A 23,339-nucleotide genomic window follows, 5' to 3' on the forward strand; every position below is an offset into this window, starting at 1 on the left:
TTAATATTTACAAAATCATTTTTATGCAAAGTTATATTAGGATAACTTATTTTTGAGACAGCGTGTAGTGGAGACTGAGACAGAATACTCTGTACTAGTTCCAACTATCGCTTAACTTTTAAAATTTAAATTTTAGCAAGCGACTCAGGTAAGCCTCAGTTTCCTCATCTGCAAAGAAAAAAAAGGAATAGTACTCTTCATACTGAAAGATGTGAAGGCTTAATAAAAATATATAGCAAAGAGTTCTAGAATGGGCAATATTAAGGAAACATATCATGTTGCAACCTTTTAAAACAACTTTGATTTTTGAACAAAAAATTCACAAAATTTGGTGCTATAGCCTTGTCCCAAGTTTTGAAAATAACCTTGGGGAAAAATAGTTCCAGTTGGAAACCTGTTTCAAGCCAGAAAATAAAGAATGCTGAGAACTAAATTAGAATTATCAGCTCCAATGTGGTTTACCCATCACGCCAACATCCCATATTGCCATGGAACGCATTCCTAGTTTCCTTCTTCCAGTTCCCACCTGCCTAGGTGTTAAAGGAATATAAGTCAATGTTTATATATGCCCTTATAACACAAAGACAAACCTGCTTACATCAAAAGTATAATGCATTCCAAGGTGAAAAAAATTATCTGGTATTTAAATTATGCTTCCTATAGTTCTTCCTCAGTAACATTCATAAATGAGAGCAGACTCCATTATCAATGTGACTGTATCTTTTAAAGGATTTGATGTTGTTTCTACAGAATTCTGAGACCATGTGCTGCAGTCTTAGCTCCACCAGAGACACTTAATATGACACTGAAACAAATTTATCTTCATTCTTAATATTAAATATTACTATCTATCTCCACTGAGTGCCAAAATAATTCAACGTCATTTTCTATCATTGTAATTGTAAACATACAGCTTTATCTTTTTTAGTTTCGTCTTTGAAATGAGAACACTATTTTAAGAATAAATAAATACATGTGAAACAGATGAATTCCCTGTACAACAATGCCTTATAGCACTAGTTTTTGTTGCTATTGTTACTTTAACTTGTATGGAAAATGTTTTCAGGCTTGCCTGAAAACCGAACAAACCAGACATGACAGAAAAAATATTCCAGTAAAAATAACACAACAATATATAGCACTTACATACCAGGGGACTATTCTAAGCACTTCACATACACCAATTCACTTCACTTTCACAACCTTATGTGGCCAGTAATTTCAAGCTCATTTTACAGATGAAGACCCCAAAGTAATAAGAGATTCAATAACTTGCTTCCAGTATTAGTAAATGGTAGGACAGAGCTTGAATTCAGGCAGCAAGTTCTTAAATACTATGCCTTCCTGTTCTCTGCAATGACTACCAAGTAACTTATTTTCTTCCTTGTGCTTTTCTATATTTTTAAGCATTTTTTTAAAAATAAACATCTAAAATAGATTCAGGATGTTAAATGCAAATATGTTTTGAAATAATGTTTTGAAAAACAGGTGGCAAATGAACTCTGCAGGCAAAAATTTCCCATTATTATCTTATTAGATTATCATTATCAGGTATATATTAAGGGGTTCTGGAATACTTTTAATCATTTATGTATACATGGGTAGCCTACCTTTAAATAACAATTTTTACTTTTAATTGTAACATAAAATTTACCAGTTATCATTTTGACAAAGGCCATTATGAAGTAACACACTGCATGTATTTTATTTTTCTTAAAACAACCACTTCTGACCCATTGAATTGAACAATAAAGGTGTTATCACATTCTGTAATATATACATACCATTTAAAACAGAATTTGGAAAATCAAAAGCTGTCCTGAATGCAGCAGGATATGTGGAAACTTAAAAGACTATGTCAGTGAACATTTATTCTGACAAGGAGAATTTGTATGCATCTCTGAACGGAAATCACTTAGTATACAGACCTGTGTTTTTATATATAGAATTTCTTAAAGAAGGGTATATTAATTTAATATGAAGACTGGCAAAAGACAGATTTTGGAGGAAAAATAAACAAAAATAGACTGGACACAATGACATCTACCTCTTCCTTATAGGACTTCCTCTTCTTACTAAGACTCTTGATTTCATCAATTGTTGGACAAAATGATTTTCAAATTCTGAACTTTTAATTGGCCATGATGATGAAATCCTGGAGATCATTTTTTTAAAACTGATCTGGTATCAAAGCATTCCCAGAATACCTAGGTAGGATGACATCTTAATAATAAAAATATCATATTTGCCAGATTTACAAGAGTCAAAAGGAAAACCCCATCCTTTAAAATCTTACAGTATTCTGGGCTATTACTCATGATAAAGTCATCTTTATCCATAATTGAAAAAAAATACCTTAATGGTAAAGATATTTAAGTAGTAGTAGTAGTAGTCACATAAAACAGACCTCTCTAATACTTGAGAAAACCCAGGATCTCTAAGAATGGCAACTTCATTCAACTTAGTAGATTCTATGGTTAAACACTTTACCTTTAAGATACTGGCTACAATAACATCTTTAGATTATCCAAATATATTTAATTTTTTTCAATTCTCTAAAACAGATGAAGGAAAGTTTTTTATATCTTACGTATAAATATAAAGTTTAGATGTTTGGTAACAGTCATATCAAATAATCACATCTGCTTTTGAGACCAGGAACCCTGACTTCTACTTCCAATTCTACCATTAATTTCTGTAGGCCAGAATTTCTTTTTTCTCACATATAAAGCTAAGGAGTTTGACAAGTTTCATTGTTTTAGATTATTACAGGATCCCGAGAATCTAAGAAGATCTACTTAATTCTCTTAATCTCCTTTGAGAACATTAAATTACGCATGAAGTTCTTCATTTCATTTAGAATAAATTATAAGAAACAATAATGATCACTGCATTGAGCACAATACAGTGAATGTATAAGATACAATTAATCATACTCAGAGCAGCACAGGATAATCTTATTCTTAAAGCACTATCGGTCAATTATTAAATAAAAAAATCGAGTTTTATTTCAATAATAACCAAAAGTATTTGATGAGGAAAATGGTGGGGACTAGGACAGATAGCACTGTTAGAGGCCAGAAAAAAAATGATTTTTTTAGAAGGGATTGAGCAGAACCAATTGGTAGTGGGGTTATTTATTTGTGTCTATCACTTTGATCTGTTTTAGTCCCTATTCCGGACTCTCCTATAGAGTTCTCCATTTCAGCCATTCCTTTCAGTCTTTAGATCCCTACACAGAATTCTAGGATTCCCTGACTAATCTGAACCAAGTCATACACCAACGTCAATCCTTACTCTAAACCTGCTATTTTCATCATCCTCTCAAAGACTGCCAGTCTCCTAAATGTATAATTGTATATAAATATGGCCTCAATAAATACATATCTGTAAACCATACAAAGAGCCATCTTTCCCAAATACTGGTTTGCAGTATGGCTTTATCAGAGTATCTGGGGGCACTACTAGAAATATAATTCCTAGGCTCTATAATGAACTCCCAGTCTGAATCTCTAGATGGTAGAACCTTGGATTTTTTTTTTTTTGTTAAACAAATTTCCTGTTCAGATGTGAAGACAGTTTGGGGTATGTCATAGATGGCAATATTGTCTTCCATGATACTCCATCCTCTACTAACATAATCTCTTAAAATAAAAAATAATGAAAATAAATGTTCAGACCCTTTTCCTTTGGAAATGCTTTGTCTAAGAAAAATGACAACTTATCTACTTTTAAAGAATACACAAATAGATAAATGTTATTAGTAAAATATAGTAAAAGCCTTGTCATGGTTTGGATTGTTAATTCAAGTGAGCTCATAAGTATCACTGTATTATTTTCTAAGAAACAACAACAACATATAGTGAAAATAAGTCCAGGGAGAAATATTCCAATAATTTGAAGTGTGGTATAGTCCTTAAATGATTCTGAGACATCTACTTGTGAAAAGGCAACTTATATTTTACCATACTTCACGGATTCTAAAATTCATTTTTTCCCACATTTTAACATCTCTGAAATCAGGATATACCATAAAACTGGTAGCATCTCAAGACAACTGGCAGCATATTTTCCTACTACTGAAAGTGGTAAGAAAATAACCGTGTGTCCTACAATCAACAGTATCTAAGTTTCAATACACTAATTCTTCAGCTGTCATCAAAGACAACTCCTCTAGGGGCACCTGGGTGCAGCTGTCATCAAAAATAGTTCCTCAAGGGGCTCTTGGGTACAGCTGTCATCAAAGACAGTTCCCCTAGGGGTGCCTGGGTGGCAGAGCTGGTTATGGATCCAACTCTTAGTCTGGACTCAAGTTATGATCTCAAGCCCTGCATTGGGCTCTGCATGGATTCCACTTGAGTTTCTCTTTCCCTTCACCTCTGCCTGTCCCACTCACGCTCTCTCTCTCATAAATAAGTAAATCTTTAAAACAAACAAAAACCCAGTTCCTCTGAAAACTCCAGCTAGGAAATAATTGGCTAGTGTGGTTTGAATTACATAGTACATGAAAGTGAGAAACAGTTTTCTTTAAAAAAAAAAAAAAAAAAATCTGTAATTATTAACGGAAGGTACTACTCCTCCCTTTCCACAATGCCAGCCAGTCTTACGATTAGTAACTAAAAAATAAGACCTAACAGAAAACATACTCAAGTGTGTCATATATGTAGTCATTATTTTCTGGGCCTCATTTGTAGACAAATGAGTAGATGGAACTCCAAGGCTCCTTTTAGCTCTTAAAAGTCTACGATTCTGTAACCTTAATTATTCAAATATTAATACTGAGCTCAGCAAATTTCTCATTTCCTCTTCTCTTCCCAACCCCACTCTGTAGTTCAAATTAGCTGGTCATAAAAAGTAGTCAGTAAGTTTTTTTACTTTTGTTTTTGGTGTTTTTCTTTGTCAAATTGTTACAGAAGAGTAAGAATAATAAAAAAGCAAAGATCCTTGAGGAATAAGATGTTAAACATCCATCAGTACTTTTGAGAGTTCAGCTGAGAGGATGACCTAAAACTACTTTTTGTCATTAAAATACTATGACTTTATCATAATCACACCACTATGAATATTTTTTTAAAAATAGGAGTCTCAGGGCGCCTGGGTGGCTCAGTGTGTTAAAGCCTCTGCCTTCAGCTCAGGTCATGATCTCAGGATCTTGGGATCCAGCCCCGCATCAGGCTCTCTGCTCAGCAGGGAGACTGCTTTCCCCTCTCTCTGCCTGCCTCTCTGTCTACTTGTGATTTCTGTCAAATATTTAAAAAAAAAAAAGTCTTAATTTTACTAACTCACACGGCCTACTGTGATTTTTTTTTCCTAACATTTTCACATTGTTACTTAAAAAAAAAAAGAAAAAAGGAAAGAAGAGTAAAATTTGTTTAGTATGAGCATTTAGTATGAGCATTTAGCACTAAGAAGATTCTCAGTGGTCATAATTCATCTTTACATCTCTAATGATAAGCAAAGTGCCTCACACACAAGATTTCTGAAGCAAACTGCTTTTGTGGACTTGCAATATTCATGTACAGATATTATCTAGTGAATCCTGATTTAAAATTGGTCAAATTGTAATATTCAGGTTTGACAGAATTAAGAATTCACTTAAAAAAAAACAGTATAATTAAGAAGTTCAGAGTTCTACTCTTAAAACCCTCTTTTAAAAAAGACCTTATAAACCAAAATGACTGTTTCCTCAAAATTCTAGATGATAAAAGAAGTACATAACAAGTACTTAAACGTTTCTAAGTTCTTGGCCTTGCTTTACTAAGAGGGGGTGGTGGTGGGAAACGAGGCAGGGGAAGGAAAATAAGGTTGGGTAGATTTCTTAGCTGACGGCAGGTAAGGAAGGTAGACAATTCTTTTTATTTCTAACTCTGTGTTAATCTTATAAAGAGTAGTTTCATTGTTTTTTTTTAATTAGGCAAGGCATAGCTTTTACTGGAAATAGATGGAAGGATCCCAACCCAAGAAGCCAAACATAAAATGCATGGTCTTAGGATTTACAGTTCTGCTCTATCGAAATTCAAAGACAGACCTCAATGTACTTTCCACAAAACATCACTCAACGTCCTTATATGATATCCCATCATTCTGCCGACCTACATAAAAGTTGCTGGCTGCCTGATGATTATATTAGTTATTTATGTAGCTCAAAACTACAAGAGTAAAATAGAAAGCACACCAGAAAGCAAGTAATGATAATTTCTCCAAACAACTAATGCCTTTCTGCCTCTGTTGAAAAACTGCTTGAGTTGTCTAAGGCAGAATCTCTCAACACCAGAAATATATTTGGTGTTTTTAAAAACCAGTTAAAACAAACAGAAGAGGCACACAATCTCTGCAACTTTCAAATTTCTGAGATATCAAACAACTTTTTCCATTGGTTTACAGTTTTATGAATACTCAGATTTAGACAAATCCATCCTAAAACTAAAATATACTTTAAAATAAGTATCACTATTTCCTAGTTGTATCTTGCATTCTTATCTTTTATTAGTATGGAAGGTTAACTGTACCTTAATTTTACCTGACATCAAATTTTACTTTAAGTTGTTTAAAAACAAAACAAAACTAGTAATGATGGGTGTATGTAGTATCATAAATAAAACTCTGTTGGTAAAGGGGGTGGCCCCTGGCTGGTACAGCATGAGACTCTTCATCTTGGGGTTTTGACTTCTAACCCTATGTTGGGTGTAGAGATTACTTAAAAGTAAAACTTTTAAAACACACACACACACACACACACACACACACACAAATAACCTGTGATAAAGCACCCTAGGACAAATGAAAATTTTGGTACTTGATTGGCAATTGGTTTCTGTCTTCTGCCCAGGCCTGCATTCTTAAATGGGGGCACTAAAATTCTTACTTTTTGTGGAGGCAAGAAACTAACAAAAGGCAATCTGGAGAAATAGGAAGTTGGAAGGTTTGGAAGGTGGGTATTTGAGTTCCTAATATTCTCCCAGCTCAATCTCCCTGGATTGGGTTAATGATAAAAAGCACCATTAATTTCAAGATTCCTGGAGTTTCAGCCAACTCAAAGATACGTAAATGGTAAGAAAATATCACAATAAGGCAGTGCTATACGAGGCATTCTAAGTGATCCAGCAGGAACTCTTACTAGCAGCATGCACCAAACTACCCAGATCACTTCACCTTCACGATAACTCTAAATTTTACATCATGGAATTTCTGGATACCACTTATTATTTTATGGTATGATTTTATTGTTGCACTCTTCCCAGTTAAGATTTGACATTCATACGTATTACTGAGTATCTCCACATTCCCCTTGTTCCTGTGCTTTGGTCCTTTCCCAACATCCACTTGTCTTCTGAACAGAGAAGAAATTTTTGGAGTTATTTGTCAATATTTGGAAAATCTATTCATTTTCAAATAGAGAGTGATCATTATTCAAGACAACCAATACTTTGCGGGACACATTTATAAATTTGGACAGGAACAACAAAAGAATATTTACAACTTGTAATACAACAACATCCATATATTCCTATACCATATAATGCCATATTTTTTTCCAAACAGTCACTATCAAGTGAATGCACTGAACTGTATTACAATCTCCCCAATATTAGGTATTTATTCTAGTACTAATTTTTAAGCATAAGTCCAACTTACCCGGACAAGTGCATCATCTATGATATGGTCACGTCTGACTTTGAGTCTCAAATACGGATTCAACTGCTGTCCTTGAACTAAGCTGTAGAGAACAGTGATTCTTCGTTCACTGTACATGCGAATTCTATTGTCATAATATAATCCCAAATTCTTTGTGACAGCATTCAATATAAAGGGACATGTCATGAAAGAGAATTTGTTCTCTGTTTCTACTTTGAAAAAAGTATAATCTTTATCCATTTCTAGAACATCATTCAGTGGTTCATTAATAAACTCTTCAAAAGGGATAAGTGGTTTTCGACAATCCAGAGTTTTAACACCAAGTTCAGTTTCCAGGGGGTCCACTCGAGGACCTTTCTTGTTTCTTCTTTCCTCTCCCAAAAGCTCCTGAAGTGTCAATTCACTGGACTCAGGGATGGGCTCTTCATCATCTTCTTCATTATGATTTGTGTCCACTTCCCCACCCACTACATTTGCATAGTAAACCATTTTCAAGCACTTTGAAGCAGCAACAATAGCATCATCATCATTCACTAGATTTCGACTGTTAAATTCATTGCTTATGACTTTGTAAGTAATAAGTTGCTGAAATGTTTCCATCATTCTACGAATCTGGTCTGCACTGTATTTAGACCACAGTCTAACCAATTTTCCTTGGGCTGCGAGGGGTAGCTTACTCATTGCTTTGCAAAATAAAGGCAAAGCCATTTCCAGATATTCAGGACTGTGGAGATTTCTATTCTCCATTACAATAATGAATAAATTCAGATAATTAGGATCTCGAGAGTATACATTGTGATACGTCAAGTCACATTCCACATTAGGTGACAAATATACAAGTGCATTGAGAAAAGCAGTTTCTATTTTTTCATTAGAGAGTAATCTGGTGTAGACCCTTCTAATGGCCTCAATATCCACAGACACATCATCAGGGCCTAATTTTTGTAAGTTGTTATCGCCTTGTGAACTATCAGTTATCCTTGAAGAAGATGCTTCTGAATCTTCTTCCATAGCAGCAGCAGAACATGCAGCTTTTTCCTTTTCATCTTCATCCTTGTCTTCATCCTTTCCTTGAAGAGATTTCAGTTCTTCCTTGGTGTGTTGTTTGACTTTCCGAAAGCTCTGTACCAATGCCTCAGCACTAGAAAAAACTCTTCCAATAACACGGATTAAAGGGGAATAATCCTCTCTCTCTCTACATAATTCAAGAATTTCATATATCGTCTCTTCTGTTAGGTAAGTCACATCTAAAAAATTAGAGAAAAAAAGGAGAACATTTATTTTTATAAGTATGTTTAGTTTGTCTTAAGTTCTAGTGCAAAGTAAAACAGCCATTTTGTACTCAATACCATTTATGACTTACAACTCTTTTAAAACATTTCTAATACTTAGATTCAACAAACAAAACAGATTTACTTATTTTTGTCAGTGAACTACTACAATAGCCAACAACCTCACCCATTCTTTATACATTCTTTCAATAATATGTAGCTTTCAATGAGCTCAAACTCTTTCACAATCACAGTGGAAATTAACATGCAGCTTTAACATGTAAATATGAACCAAGACAATCATGTGTTGATTTGATTCATCACAATATACCTCTTACAACCTTATTTTAGAGCAGAAACACATTCTTCTGAGAGGTTTCTTTCTTATTTCACTCTTCCCAAAAGACTGAGGAAAAGTCAAGAAAGGTTCTTTGAGCATCCTCTTTGGGAAACAGCCCTTGTCTTACTTTTATGTATCTTAAAATCAAACTGGTTCCTTCTTAGTCTTTTCAATTTTTCCCAGGGTGGTCATTCCAAGGGTGATTGAGAAAAATTACTACACCATTTCTCATAAGATCTCAAGCTGACAAACAATGCCATCTGTAGCCAGGAATCAGGTTGGAAGAAACAGGAAATAGTGACAAGAGTAATAAAATATTGAGTGGTAGAAGGCAACTTAGAAGACAATAAGTGAAAACAGATTACTAGGTAGTCACCAAAATCTTTTTCCTCTCCTTTCTGGGCAGATTTGGATCATATCTCCCAGCTTTTCCAGGTTTTTGAGGTTAAGTGCTACTTTCAGGCCAAGGCTTTTCCTTCTGGCTAAATGAGATGATATTCCCAGGATGCTTGGGAAGCCATGTGCTAAAGATTTACAATGACACTACAGCAGCATTTCTGAATGATTATGTGATGTGGAACTTTGCCAACCTTGAATATCATGGCTATTAGAGGACCTAGAAATAAATTTCCACTTTGTTTAATAAGCTAGTGTTCTGGTATATACTTAATATTGCAGTCTAGTTGATCCTTACTAATACAGAAAGAAGCTTTTCACCTTTCCCCACCTTGCCGTTAAAGTCTTTAAAATACCAGCAGACTGTCTAAATTATGCTTAATCCTTCTTGGTACTTTTCTGGTGCTAAAAATTTTATAGGTAAGATGAGCTGTTTGGTTTTTTCACAGACTGCATTACCATCATTACCATTATATTTGCAGTCTGTATTACTCAAATCCAAGGGAATTTTATTATGTTTTTCTATCACATCCATGAAAACCACATGATCAAGAAACAACCCTTTGTAAGAGGCAAAAATGACAGGAGGCAATGAAAGGCTAGACCAAATATCAATTTATTACACATTTTCAGAGTTATACTAATGTTAACAAGTTGAAATTCCAATGAAATCACAGAAGAAACAAGAATGAAAAGAACATTTCAAGGATTTTTGAGATAAAAATCTCTGGAAGGAGGGACTACTACAGGGATGAAAGAGTCTGTAGCAGTTTGCTGGTATGCATTTTACTTCCCTCTCACATCTGTCTCTAAATAGTAGCTTAGACCTCCATTATCACTTTTTTAAGTACTTTTATATTTGCTCTTTTTATATTTGCCAGGGAATATCCTTTTAAACAAAAACCAGATAAACATATGGCTCCAATTCTCTTCACCAACAAAATATAAATCTATACATACATCCTCTTGAAAGGAATTAAGAGTTAAGTTTGGAAATTATGGAATGCATAAGCATTCCACTCCCAAAATGGAATGCCACTGAATGAAACACATTAGAACAAAAAAGGAAAACTCCATGTGTGTTCCCTCTTATGCTTTGCTTACTTACACACACAAAAAAGAATTTTAACATGCTGTTTTCTAAAACTCCAAGTTGTCATCTTTTATTCAAATGTTAATTTAATTTCATCAGTTTCATATGAACTCTCATAATATTTAACTCTTTCATAGAAAGCACTGAATACAGTGATTGAAGAGGAAAACCATATAAAACATTCCAACTCCAAGAGTAATAGAGCTCAATGCTTGGAGACATCATACAATTGACAACTCACAGATTCAATACCTCAAATGATAAACTCCCTGGTACTTACCATGAGTTTCAATTTAAAAAAGAAGGAAAAAACCCAACATTTTAAAAGTTGAAATTAGCTTAGCTCTGATGTACTCACTCTCATGATCTATTCTCAAAAGAAAAACAAACCAAAAAAAAACCCCACCTTTCATTTTCTCACTTATAATCTGAGATAAGCTAAATAATCACAAAATCTCACCTTACCAAAGATAAGAAATATACCTCAACAACACTATTTTTCTCTTATGACTTGCATAAATATCAGGCAACTGGGGATAAAATAAACTTTTTTAATACTCAAATAAGAACATAAATGATCACATTTCACATGAAAATATAGAAATAAAAACATTCTGGCCCTATAGTCAAACAACCTCATTAATAAATGAGGTTGTAAAAATATCCTTTAAACATCAGATAATTGAATTTCATTTTACATATCAACTGTAAAACCTATTCTAAAAGCTAAAGGAAGAATGAATGCTCTGAGCAAAGATAATTAACAACACTTTAAAGTTCCATGTTACTTATATGTACATGTGTGCTTTTTGTGATCCCTAAGGACTATCACACATATCTGCTATTTCTCAAAGTATTCAAATGTTGGTCGACAGCTAAGACTAACCAATTACTAAAAGGATATAAAACCATTAATGATCGACCAAAGGACATAATTTTCAACTGATATAAAGATGTCTACATTCAATGCTGGATAGTACCCCAAGAGTTCTGTGTCCTGTGTTATCCTAGTTTAGTTCACATAAATATAGCAACTTATATTTTATACTGAGATTATTTATAACTCCAAATTAGAATTATTAATCATTCAGTATCTAAAAGGTGATCTTATGAAACTCTGGTCTTCCTCTAACTCTCTAATGTACCTGGACAGACACTGTAGGCTGGAAACTCCAAATCTACTCACCCCTCTTCTCTGACATGCCATCATGTAACAGAAACTATAAAAACTAAACACTAGTATTGTAATCCTCATTTGCACCTGGGGGATGACATGTGGCACAGGTCTGCCAATTACCTAAGTGGAAGTCCACTGATGCACTTTTGAAGGTTTCTTTTCCTGTTAAATGGGGTCAAACATGATTAACTCATATTCTGAGTGTAACAGAATCTCCTAATTTTTTATTAATATATCAAATAAGCTAATAACATCTTCAAATTATTTAAGCATAAGCTATACATGTCTCTACAAATTATAAAATACTGTCCTTCAAATTAAAAAGTAAAAAGCAACGTTTACTAATATTTCCAAGACCATTTTCCATAAGGCAAGTACTATACAAGTCAATAAAAAACACCCATCAAATTGTGGAAGAAATCAAAATGGAGCACGCCAAATAGTCTCTGCATTTTGAATAAACTATTCAAATACATTATTTTACAGGAAAGAGAAAAAATGATATATTTTGTCTATTAATTTTATGGAGATTGCATTTGTAAAATGTAGTACACTATAATAAAAGCCTAAATATACCAAGGAAGTGGCAGGCCTGTCAACAAATACTTAAATGAAGCACAGGATAATTTTAGAGGCACAGAGGTAATTCAATCTTCATTGTGACAAACATGAGGACTCATATACATGTATTGTACAACATATAAAATTTCTCAATAAAATTTCTACCTCTTTTAATATTTGTTTCACAAAGACAAGATACATGCAAATGATCATTAAATGAACTATAAAAGTTCAACCACAAAAATAACAGTTTACCACACCATGAATCTGATCTTTGGCCCCTCCTGTCAACACCTGTAGTTTCTTTTATGGGCTTTAACTCTTTAAGAGTTAATCTTTAGATCTGTTCTATTACGATATGTAGATACACCTGCTTTTCAAAAAATCCCACTAGGCAACTTCACTTATAGTAAGAAAGTTAAAAAGCAAAAACACATTTAGTGTTTGTTTTACTGGAAGCCATTATAGAGGCAAAACATACTCAGAGGAGCAAGAGTAGCACTAACAATGCCCTTCCCCAGGAATTACACTCAGCATCTCAGCCTCAAGTCACCATAGCTTTGAACTGTGTCTGCGGGCGTCTGTGTCTATCTCAATTCATTTTTGTACATCCATTAGCAAGATGTGTCCTAAGGTATCAGAAAAACCTGAGAGAGGCTATTTTTTGGATAAGGGAACCTCAAAATATTTTCTGTATAAATTAATGATAATTGCTTCTTCGCTGTGTATGCCATTTTGGCTCATGAAAGTTTCATAGGACTGCTCTACTTTCAGAGGACATCTTCTGCTAAACATCAGTAATCTCTTTCCAAAAAGTGTAAAACTGCTAACCGGGAGCTTATTTCCCATTATTTTAACTGGAAAAAAATTGTAACACCTTCTTACAAGAAAATGAAAAACCCCCCATTTCCTAAAATGTAACCAAAGTAGAGTAAGTAACTATTATAAAGTAACTGTCTTGTTGGACATAAAACAGTTTCCTAAATCACCAAATCATAAACTTAATAACAAAAAGTTATTTTTCATGAATCACATGCTATATCTTAAGGGACAGCAACACTCTAGACCCAGACACCTTTTGTTGACATGTTGTTCAGAATACCTTCAAGTGATTCTGACATTCTACTAATTCCATATAAAATTTAACAATACTTTTAAAATATTAAACTGAAATTTTCAGACATAAATTAGTTTAAAAAACATTAGATACAAATATTCACAATGTTTATCAATAAAAAGAGATGTTCTACTGAGAAAATATTTAATGAAGAAACATTCCTATATGGGATATCTGTGTATTTTGTAATATATGTATGTTCCTGAAAATAATCTACAAACTTTTAGACTTAAAATTTTTATGCAAAAACAGAATTTGGGGCACACTAAACAATACATATGGAATTCTGTAAAGAGAACCAACAAATATAATTAACAATAAAAATGAAAGTACTAGTGTAGTTAATGCATTTTTAATTCCTAGTAGAAAAAAACTACAGTAAATAGGAAGTTAACAGAAAAAAGGGAGTAGGAAGATAGAATAGCATACTGGAATAAAGTATAAGGAACTGTTAAATTACACAGACTTGAGAAAAATAGGAAACAAAGACTCGGAATAACCACTCAATAAGCACCTATGATTAAGTACATAGCAAAAAGATGTGTCCATCCACCCTGTACTATAATCCCCTACTGCAGACTGCATTTAACTGCCCCAGCGCATTCTACATTTAGTAACTGTTACTCTGTGATGCACACTTGCTTGAGAAATGTGTATAATAGACTCGCTGCAACTTCCCTGTTACACATACTGACAACATTAACCTACTTATCTATAGTGTATGAGCTAAATCATGTAACAAGCACACCTTTTGAAGCTCTGTAGAGTTACCAAGTTATGAAAACACCTTTTACTGTGAGGTTAAAGTAAAAAATACAAGAAAATTCCATGTCACCAATTAAATTAATCCTGCATTTAAATCATGCTACTGAAAACTTCGGAGCTGTTCTTCAACTTATACACGTCTTCAACAAAAACCTTCCTCTTTTAAAAAATAATTACCTCTGGTAGGGCTGAGCCCTATCAAATTATTCAGAAATTCAATTACCTTGTTACTAACACTGATTAGTAACTGAGGAAAAGAAAGCTTGGATTTAAAGATTTAAAAAAATTTTTTTAAAAATTTTTAAAAAATGATCCTGAAATGCAGGATCATTTAGAAAATAAGGGCTTGGGGGAAGACTGCCACTGGTAGGTGGTGACAATTCTTTGCAGCATGAGTGTGCCAAATGCCTAGAAGAATCTGAGCAGGATATGGGAAGAATATTAGAAAGAAAATCTGAATTATTTCTCAACGGCTATAAAATTTTGCTTTGCCCTCAAGAAATGGAAAAGAATGCCAACACTTCTTTCTGTTTCTTTCACCTCACAGTTCTAGGTTTCCACAAGTCATTCCACATATTCAGTCCAGCTATTCGATAATTTAGTTAGATTTTGTGGTCTAGTTTAGGAGATTACCACTTAATATATTTTTCCTAGTGGAAAATGTTCAAAAACTTCCATTAACAAAGGAATCCATTAACAAAGGAACTTTTGGAATATAATCTGCTTTTAATTAGGGACCATTAACACTAAAATGTTCTTAAACTGTTACTTCAATTATTAGTTCTGCCCTTTATCGCAATAAGTAACAGAGTGGTAAATAAATACCACTGTACTATCATGTCCTAACGTCCACACAATTAGACAAAACAAAAATGTCACACATTTTATTTAAATCTCCAACCCAGGTTTCAGTCAAAAACTCTCAATTAAAAATAGAGCATCTTACCTCTAAAATCATCTCTTGCTCCTTGTCCTTCCTTCTTGTTCATTTTTATGTCAGAGCAGGAATTGTTAGGGGCACCTTTCGAGTTTTCAAGGTAAGCTGAGCTGGCTCCTTTCTTGGAGGGATGAGGATCACAGAGTTTTGCATTAATCTTATAAAGCTCGAGGGCTTTAATAGCTGCTGCATTGTTATCCATACGAAGAAAAGTTGGACAGGAAGCACAAAACTCATTCGTGCAGGCCTCATTTCCACAGCCCTCAGTTAACTGGTGGTAGTAGCGTTCTATTAGATGCTTTGCAGCTGCTCGCTTCCTGTAGCAAACATTCAAACAATAAGCACAGTGATTAAGATTAGTATAGCTCCCATGTAAAAAGCTCAAGGGACCTTAAAGCAAGGCAAGTTAGTCAAGCAATAAAGTAATAAATCTGCATATTAAGATGAAGTGAAGAACATGGAGATTCACAGTTTATATACAACTTTTAAGTAGTGAAATGTCTGATAAAATACTGCCTAAGATAACTTTTTTTTAAGCAGAAATTCTATAAACATTTTATTTATTCTTTTTAAGTAGCTTCAGAAAAAGAAAATAATCTAGGTCATCTATTCATATATATATGTATATGAATAGATGACCTAGATTATTTTCTTTTTCATATATATACACATATATATATACACACACACACACACACACACACTTTTTAATAAAAACTTTTACAAAATCTTCACACATAAAGACCCAGAGGTGGCCATGTTGTCTGTGACAGCTCTAATTCCAGCTGTCGAAGGCTTTTACCTGGGACTCCCCATAGCTGACAGCAGGGCAGCAAAGGCCCTCCTCTTGCCCATAAAGCCCAGCTCCCTGCCTGCCTCAAAAATGGTTTTATGTTCTGGGACTGTAGAAAATAGGTAGGAAATGCTTTGGGCTAGAATAGGAAGGACAGGGAGGACTACCTAACCTGCCATGTTTTATCCAAACTCTTCAGGCAAATCCAGACAGGAAGCCTAGCAAGATGAATGAAAACCAGGGACCAAACTGAGTTCTGGAGCTTCCCAGAGACATGGAGTCTGTGACCATGAGTTCCTGCACATGGTAGTAGGAAAAGTTTGGTGTTTGTGGAACACTCAAGGCAGGAACAAACAAGCCCTTAAAGATCCATCCCTCCATGGCAGGCACGCACTTCTACGCTAAAAGAGTCAGAAAGACTCTCTGTTCTGCTTCCTAACTCAGACCAACCCTCTTTTGACTCTAAAACAGTGTTAACTCGTCAGCCTATTTAAGACACAAATTTTCCTTCCTTCTGTGGAAGGAAGTCCTTGTTCAACATCTGTCCTATTATAAAAGGGCTGGGGTACGAGTAGGGTAGCAGGTTGGCATGGAGGGCCACATGACTCGGAAGAGCTGAGAGTGGAAAGGATTCCCTGGTTCTCTGGGGGGAATTCTGCAAAAGGTATTTTATTGACCATTTTTCAAAAGGGTGGGGGGAAAACGAATGGTCTTAACGATGGTAAAAAAGAGACCTGGCTTCTTTTTTGGGTTCTGAAATCCCAATGTTTTGTTCAGTATTAACAAAAGCCCTGAACAAACAGAGGATGCTGCTCGGGGCAGCAGGAAAAGAGGATGGATTTCATAGCCAACCAAGAGAATGGCAAACAGTGCCAATCAACTCAATTTGGGGGGATCTCTGTGTGGTGAGTATGAATGAGCAGGTGAGTGTGGTGGGAAGAACCTGGGGTTCGCTAGCTCCCAACAATCAATTCTAGCAGGTTCATCAAAATCATTGCTGAAATCAAATGTGCTTTTCTTTGGTTTAAAAAAAGGGAGAAATAAACTTGTTTGATGATATATGTGCTTCAGTTATTCAGTAGAACAAATGAAAGTCACAAGGTTTATGGCCAAGGCTTTTAGTAATTAATCATTTTAAAAAACTAACATTAAGAAAATGAGAGTCTAGTTAAAAGTATCAATCGAACTTCCCTTTATGTAATTACTATTTTGTTTTAATAGTTTGTAAATACTTTGATTTATAGTTAACATAGAACTTCTAACTGGAAACTTTTTTTTCCCTCCAATTATCTACCATGAGAGATATAAAAATAAACTTATAAATGAAATATCCAAAGCTGTGTTATACTACAAGAAAATGATTCTGAGCATATAAAGCTGAACCTAAAACATGTCACTGAACTTGCTCATTAATCCCACGTCATAGGAACATGGAATATTTTAAGTTCCCTTAGGGCAAAGTCTTGTTTCACTACTATACTGTGAACCTAAAATATGTAGATTCACGTTCTTAACTGGCTGTTCTAGCAGAGCTTGCAAAGATACTGAAGAGATTATTTCATCAAGCAAGAAGCCAAGCTACAATATCTATCTCTATGGTTTATTCAACTCTAAGATCTATGCTTCTATTGTCTGATAATGTGAGATTACCGTAACTTAAAAAAAGTAATCTACTGGATCCAAAGAAACATAATTCATAGCTATTCCTTTGGGTCTGAAATTCACATGCACGAGAATAAAAACTACAAAAAATTGAAACTATTAAAAAAAATTTACATGACTCTCTAAATGTTCCACAATTATCTTACTAACATGTAAGACTAAATGGCAAATGGCAATAGAGTTCACATCTTGTTAATTGTGAGCTGTATCCTGTTAATCATGAGAAACTGGACAAGGCGGCAAATAAGCAGTAGATAAGACTTTTGTCTCAAAAGTAGAACTCTGTCTCTAAACTATCAAGGTAAGTGACAAAGACTAGCACAATTAACCCTTGAACAATGTTGGCATCCAGAGGTGCAACCCTCTTGCACAGTCGAAATCTGCATATAACATTAGATTTCCCCTATAACTTAACTTCAAATACCCTACCACTGACCAGAAGCCTTACCAATAACATAAAAAGGCAATTAACACTTTCATATGTTATATGTAATATATACTATATTCTTACATTAAAGTGAGCTAGAGAAAAGAAAATATTTATAAAATCTTAAGGAAGACAAAATACATTTATAGTACTGTCCGGATTTATCAACATGTAAAGTGTGTGTGTGTGTGTGTGTGTGTGTGTGTATGAAATACATAATTGCGCGCGTGTGTGTGTGTGTATGAAATACATAATTGCGCGGGTATATATACATACCCACACAATTCAAACCTATGTTGTTCAAGGGTCAACTGTAATTTAAAAACACTCAATTCATTCTGATGCTTCTATTTTTCAAATGTTCCATGCCAACCCATGCATGCAAAGAGAGAGAGAGAGAAAAAAACCCTACAAAACACACTTAAAAACTGCATGGGCATCACCTATTTTATTACACGTACCTACAAACAATCCAATTTCTGAAAATTAAGGATTATTCCAGATATATCACCATGCAAAAGAGTAAAGTAACACCATGTAAAGAAAGAGAAATACAGAACCTAGAAGATTTATATATACCATATGTTGCTTATCATTTACTAAAGAATGGGAGATTAATAATACCATCTTCTCCAGAAATACAGTAGCTTTCCCTAAGAAAATGTAAATGGAATGTATTTCTACTATGTAGGAAAATTATGAACATATATCAAAATCTTAAAATTGTAATGTCTTAAAAAGTCTAAAAAAATATGGAAAAATGTATTAACATTTTGATTTGAATAGCCTCAAGACTTACTAAATTGTCCATATGACTTTAATGACTGATTATCAAAATTCAAAATACCAAATACTAGTTTGATATATATACAAATACATGACTTGAATAGCCTCAAAGCTTACTAAACTGTCTGTATGAGTTTTTAAATGATTAATTATTAAAATTCAAAATACCAAATACTAGTTATTTTCTTAATAAGAATATCAGGTTTTGTCCTAAGAAAAACCTTCCCAAAACCCAGTAATATTACCTAATGCTTCTGTGTGTAATCCATAAAGGAGTGTGAACAGCAAAAATAGGAACTAGACTGAGAAATTAGCAGATCTGAGTTACATGACAGCTCCTTCTGCCTCTAAAAATCTGTAAGATCCTAAACAAGTAATTCTCTGACCCTCGGTTTTCCTACCTTTCAGTTCTAAAGTTCAGGTTATTCTACATAAGAGATAGGCAAACACAGTACTAGTGATTGATGAGTGTCTGGTAACATACTATGCACTCTGGCATAGGTTATCTCATTTGAATCCCATGATGAGGATTACCTTCAGTTCACAGCCAAAGGAGACAGAACTGAAATAAAATCATGTACTCAAGATCACATGAAGGAAAATGCAGAATCAGGACAAGAACAGGAGTCAGGGTCTTTTGGCTCTGGAGTCTAAATCATTTCCACTACATTGTCTCACAGAAAGTGACTGGTTTCAAAATAATCCTTAAAAATAGCAGTACTAAAAACTCCTATAGAAAAAAAACCCCATAAATAATATGTACTTGAAAAAAAAAAAGCAAAACCCTGAAAAATAAAAAATTTGAATCTCATATTTATGCATATCCGCTACCTCATAAGTATACCAAATTTTTTAAGGAAAAAATACCACAATATTCTGTAAAGGTAATGTATCTGTAATTTCTTGAGAACCAATGTGCTATAGATGTTCCCACTCTGGAAAGGCTGTAAGCCCTAGCAGTTAAGAGCTTGCACTCTGAAGTCAGGCTCCCCAACTTCACATGTTGGCTCTGCCACTTATAATTATGTAACTGTAAATGAGTTACTTAACGTTTCTGTGTCTCAGATTCCTCATCATTAAAGTGATGGTATATATTAACAATTATCATGGGTGTGAGAGAATTAAATGAGTTAATGTATATAAAACAGTAAGAACACTGCCTGGCATCTAGTAAGCCCCACAATGAGTTCACTGCTACTACTGTTATGATTATTACTAAGATCTAAGTTTATGAATTGGCTATATAAACCATCATTGTGCTGATGCTCAGAGCAGTTATGTAACAAGTTATAAATCTAGTAAGAGATTTGAGGCCAGGCTTAACTCAAACCTGGGTTTTAATACCACTAAGGGGAGATTTAATACCAGACAGAAGAAAGCAGGCCCCTCTATTCAGTCCACTTCTCTGCCCAAGACCTAGAAACAGAAGCTACACAGGTGAGACAGGACTGAAAAGAGGCCATGCCAGAACTTCGTTATCAGCAGAATCAATCATATTAAACATTTTTTCTTATTTACTCAACCAATGACACCCTGAATTATCTCTGTACAATTCTGTATCCCCATCTAATTTAGAGCACATAGAAGGCCTCTATGTTGGTAATGTGTACATAAATGACATTTTTATAGATAAGTAAGTTGTACAGGGTTAATCCCTATAGAGTAGGAGTCACCAAATCTTAGCTTATGGGCCAAATCTAGCCTGCAGCTGGTTTTTACAGCCCCCAAGATAAAAATGGTTTTCATAATTTTAAATGGTTGACAAAATCAGAAAAAAATATTTTGTGATATGCAGAAATTATATGAAGATCAAATTTCAGTGAACAAAATTCTTATTAAAACATAACCAAGATCATTAATTTAATTATTGTCTATGGCGGTTTTCGCATTACAACAGCAGAGTTGAGTAGTTTGAAGAGACTGTATGGCTTGCAAATCCTAAAATAAATCCCACCTGGCCCTTTACAGAAAAAATTTCCCATCTCTTAATTTAGAGTCTGTGTTCTTTACTTTCTGTGACATTTCCATCTAAGCACATGGCCTGCTCACTTTCTCCTCTGCAAATCAATATAGCAAAATGTGTACTTTTCCCTACCTATGATTAAAGCAGAGAAAAAGAAAGAAAAAGGAGGACAAGAGAAAAAAAGAAAAAGAACAAAACAATACAGAAAAAAGGAAAGAAATGAAGAGACTCCTTCCCTAACCAGATCCCTTTAGGGACATCTTACTGCCACTAAATCAAAATTACAAGAGAAGAGGAGCTATGGCTTACTTTCATTTTTAGAAAGTTTGTATTTAAATTCCAGTTAGTTAACAAACAGTATATATTAGTTTCAGATGTACAATACAGTGATTCAACACTTCCACACAACACTCAGTGCTTGTGACAAGTACAGTCCTTAATTCCCATCACCTAATGAACTGATCTCCCCACTCATCTCCTCTCAATTTGTTCTCTATAGTTGTGCTATAGTTTGTTCTCTATAGTCTGTTTCTTGGTTTTTCACTCTTTTCCCCCTCATGTTTGTTGGTTTTGTTTCGTAAATTCCACCTATGAGTGAAACTATAGGGTATTTGTCTTTCTCTGACTTACTTCCCTTAGCATAACACTCTCGAGCTCCATTCATGGTGCTGCGAACGGCAAGATTTTATTCTGTTTTTATGGCTGAGTAACATTCTACTGTGTATATATACCACATCTTTATCCATCCATCAGTTATTGGACACTTGGGCTGTTCTCATAATATGGCTATTATAGATAATGCTACTATAAACACTGAAGTGCATGTATCCCTCTGAATTAGTGTTTTTGTATTCTTTGGGTAAATACCTAGCAGTGCAACTTAAACTACAAAAATCCTAGAGAAGAACATACACAGTAACCTCTTTGACATTGGCTACAGCAACTTCTTTCTAGATATGTCTCCTGAAGCAACGGAAACAAAAGCAAAAATGAACTACTGGACTTCATCAAGATAAAAAACAACTGCACAGAAAAGGAAATAACCAACAAAACTAAAAGGCAACCCACAGAATGGGAGAAGATATTTGCAAGTGACAGATGTGATAAAGGGTTAGTATGCAAAATATATAAAGAACTTAACACCCCCCCCAAAAAAATTATCCAATTTGAAAATGGGCAGAAGACATGAACAGATATTTTCCAAAGACATCCATATGGCCAACAGACAGATGAAAAGATGTTCAACATCACTCACCGCAGTACAAATCAAAACTACAATAAGGTATCACCTGTGTCAGAATGACTAAAATCAACACAAAGAACAAGTTGTTAGCAAGAATGTGGAGAAAGGGGAACCCCTCTTGCACTGCTGGTGGGAATGCAAACTGGCACAGCCACTGTGGAAAACAATATGGAGGTTCCTCAAAAAGTTAAAAATATGGCTTACTTTCTATAATTTCCTCACGTTTCATACTTTTCTTACTGAGTCAATAATGATGGGAGGGCAAGTGAGATCGTCCAGTGAGAAAGCTCTCAAAGTTAAAGTAGACAAGTGAAAATATACACTTAAAACAGACAACTTTCTATTTACTTATTTTATTTGTAAGGCTCAATTTGTTAGACAGTTCTACAAATAAAATTACATGTGGTAGGCCAAAGTTACTCTAGAAAAGTTGACAGAAATCTTTAAAAAATAGTTTCACCTGAGAGGGAAGGACACTGAGGTCAGCAATTTGAAATGCATTGGTGGGGGGGGGGGGGGATGGAATGATACACTGATAGACAAAAGGATATGTGATAATATATTATTAGTAAAATCTAGATAAGCTTATTGTGTCAATTGTAAAAATCTTTTAACTTTGCTGCATGTTTGTTCATTTTTCAAAATAAAATACAGGGAGAAAATACTGTCACCATACTATAACTTTTCAGAGCAGTCAAGAGCCAGAAGAAATCGTTTCAGCCACTGGTGGATGAAAAAGGAAAATCAACATGTTATCAATGGCACTAATACTGTGTTTTCTGACTTTAAATCTAATTTCTGAATCAATCCAGTATTCAACAAACAAAACAAAACAAAAAATGCCTACAATACTAATACAAATAAAAGTAAAAAGCTGGCAGTAACTATGCATAGCAACTTAATTTACCTTCATGGGAACAAATACTAGGAAAGTATGTTAAATATTCCTATACCAATGGCAAGCCATTGGGGTTAGAACCACTGAAATGGCTGCCAACAATGTAAAAGATGAAAGTTGTAAATAGATCTTAAACTTAACAGGTAGTCAGAAAATACGTAATGAATATAAGAATGAAGATGAAGCCACAAAAATTGCTATTGCCCTAAAGTGAAGATGTGTTAGTGAGCAATAAGCAAACAAGATTGAAATTAGAACATTAAAGAAATAGTAAC

General features: G+C 34.2%; 1 protein-coding gene across 6 annotated transcripts in view; it reads right to left on the minus strand.

Moving 5' to 3' along the window:
• The window catches only part of UBE3A (ubiquitin protein ligase E3A), a 92,690-nt gene that overhangs the window by 25,463 nt on the left and 43,888 nt on the right, over positions 1–23,339 (minus strand). For all 6 annotated transcript variants that reach the window (XM_059180226.1, XM_059180225.1, XM_059180228.1 and 3 more), the window contains 2 exons: positions 15,302–15,609; positions 7,636–8,882 (listed from right to left, as the gene is read on the minus strand). In XM_059180226.1, coding sequence (XP_059036209.1) covers positions 7,636–8,882; positions 15,302–15,609 — 1,555 coding nt within the window. The remainder of the gene's footprint in view (positions 1–7,635; positions 8,883–15,301; positions 15,610–23,339) is intronic.

This window comes from Mustela lutreola, chromosome 7, assembly GCF_030435805.1.
Source record: "Mustela lutreola isolate mMusLut2 chromosome 7, mMusLut2.pri, whole genome shotgun sequence".
Classification (NCBI taxonomy): Eukaryota; Metazoa; Chordata; class Mammalia; order Carnivora; family Mustelidae; genus Mustela; species Mustela lutreola.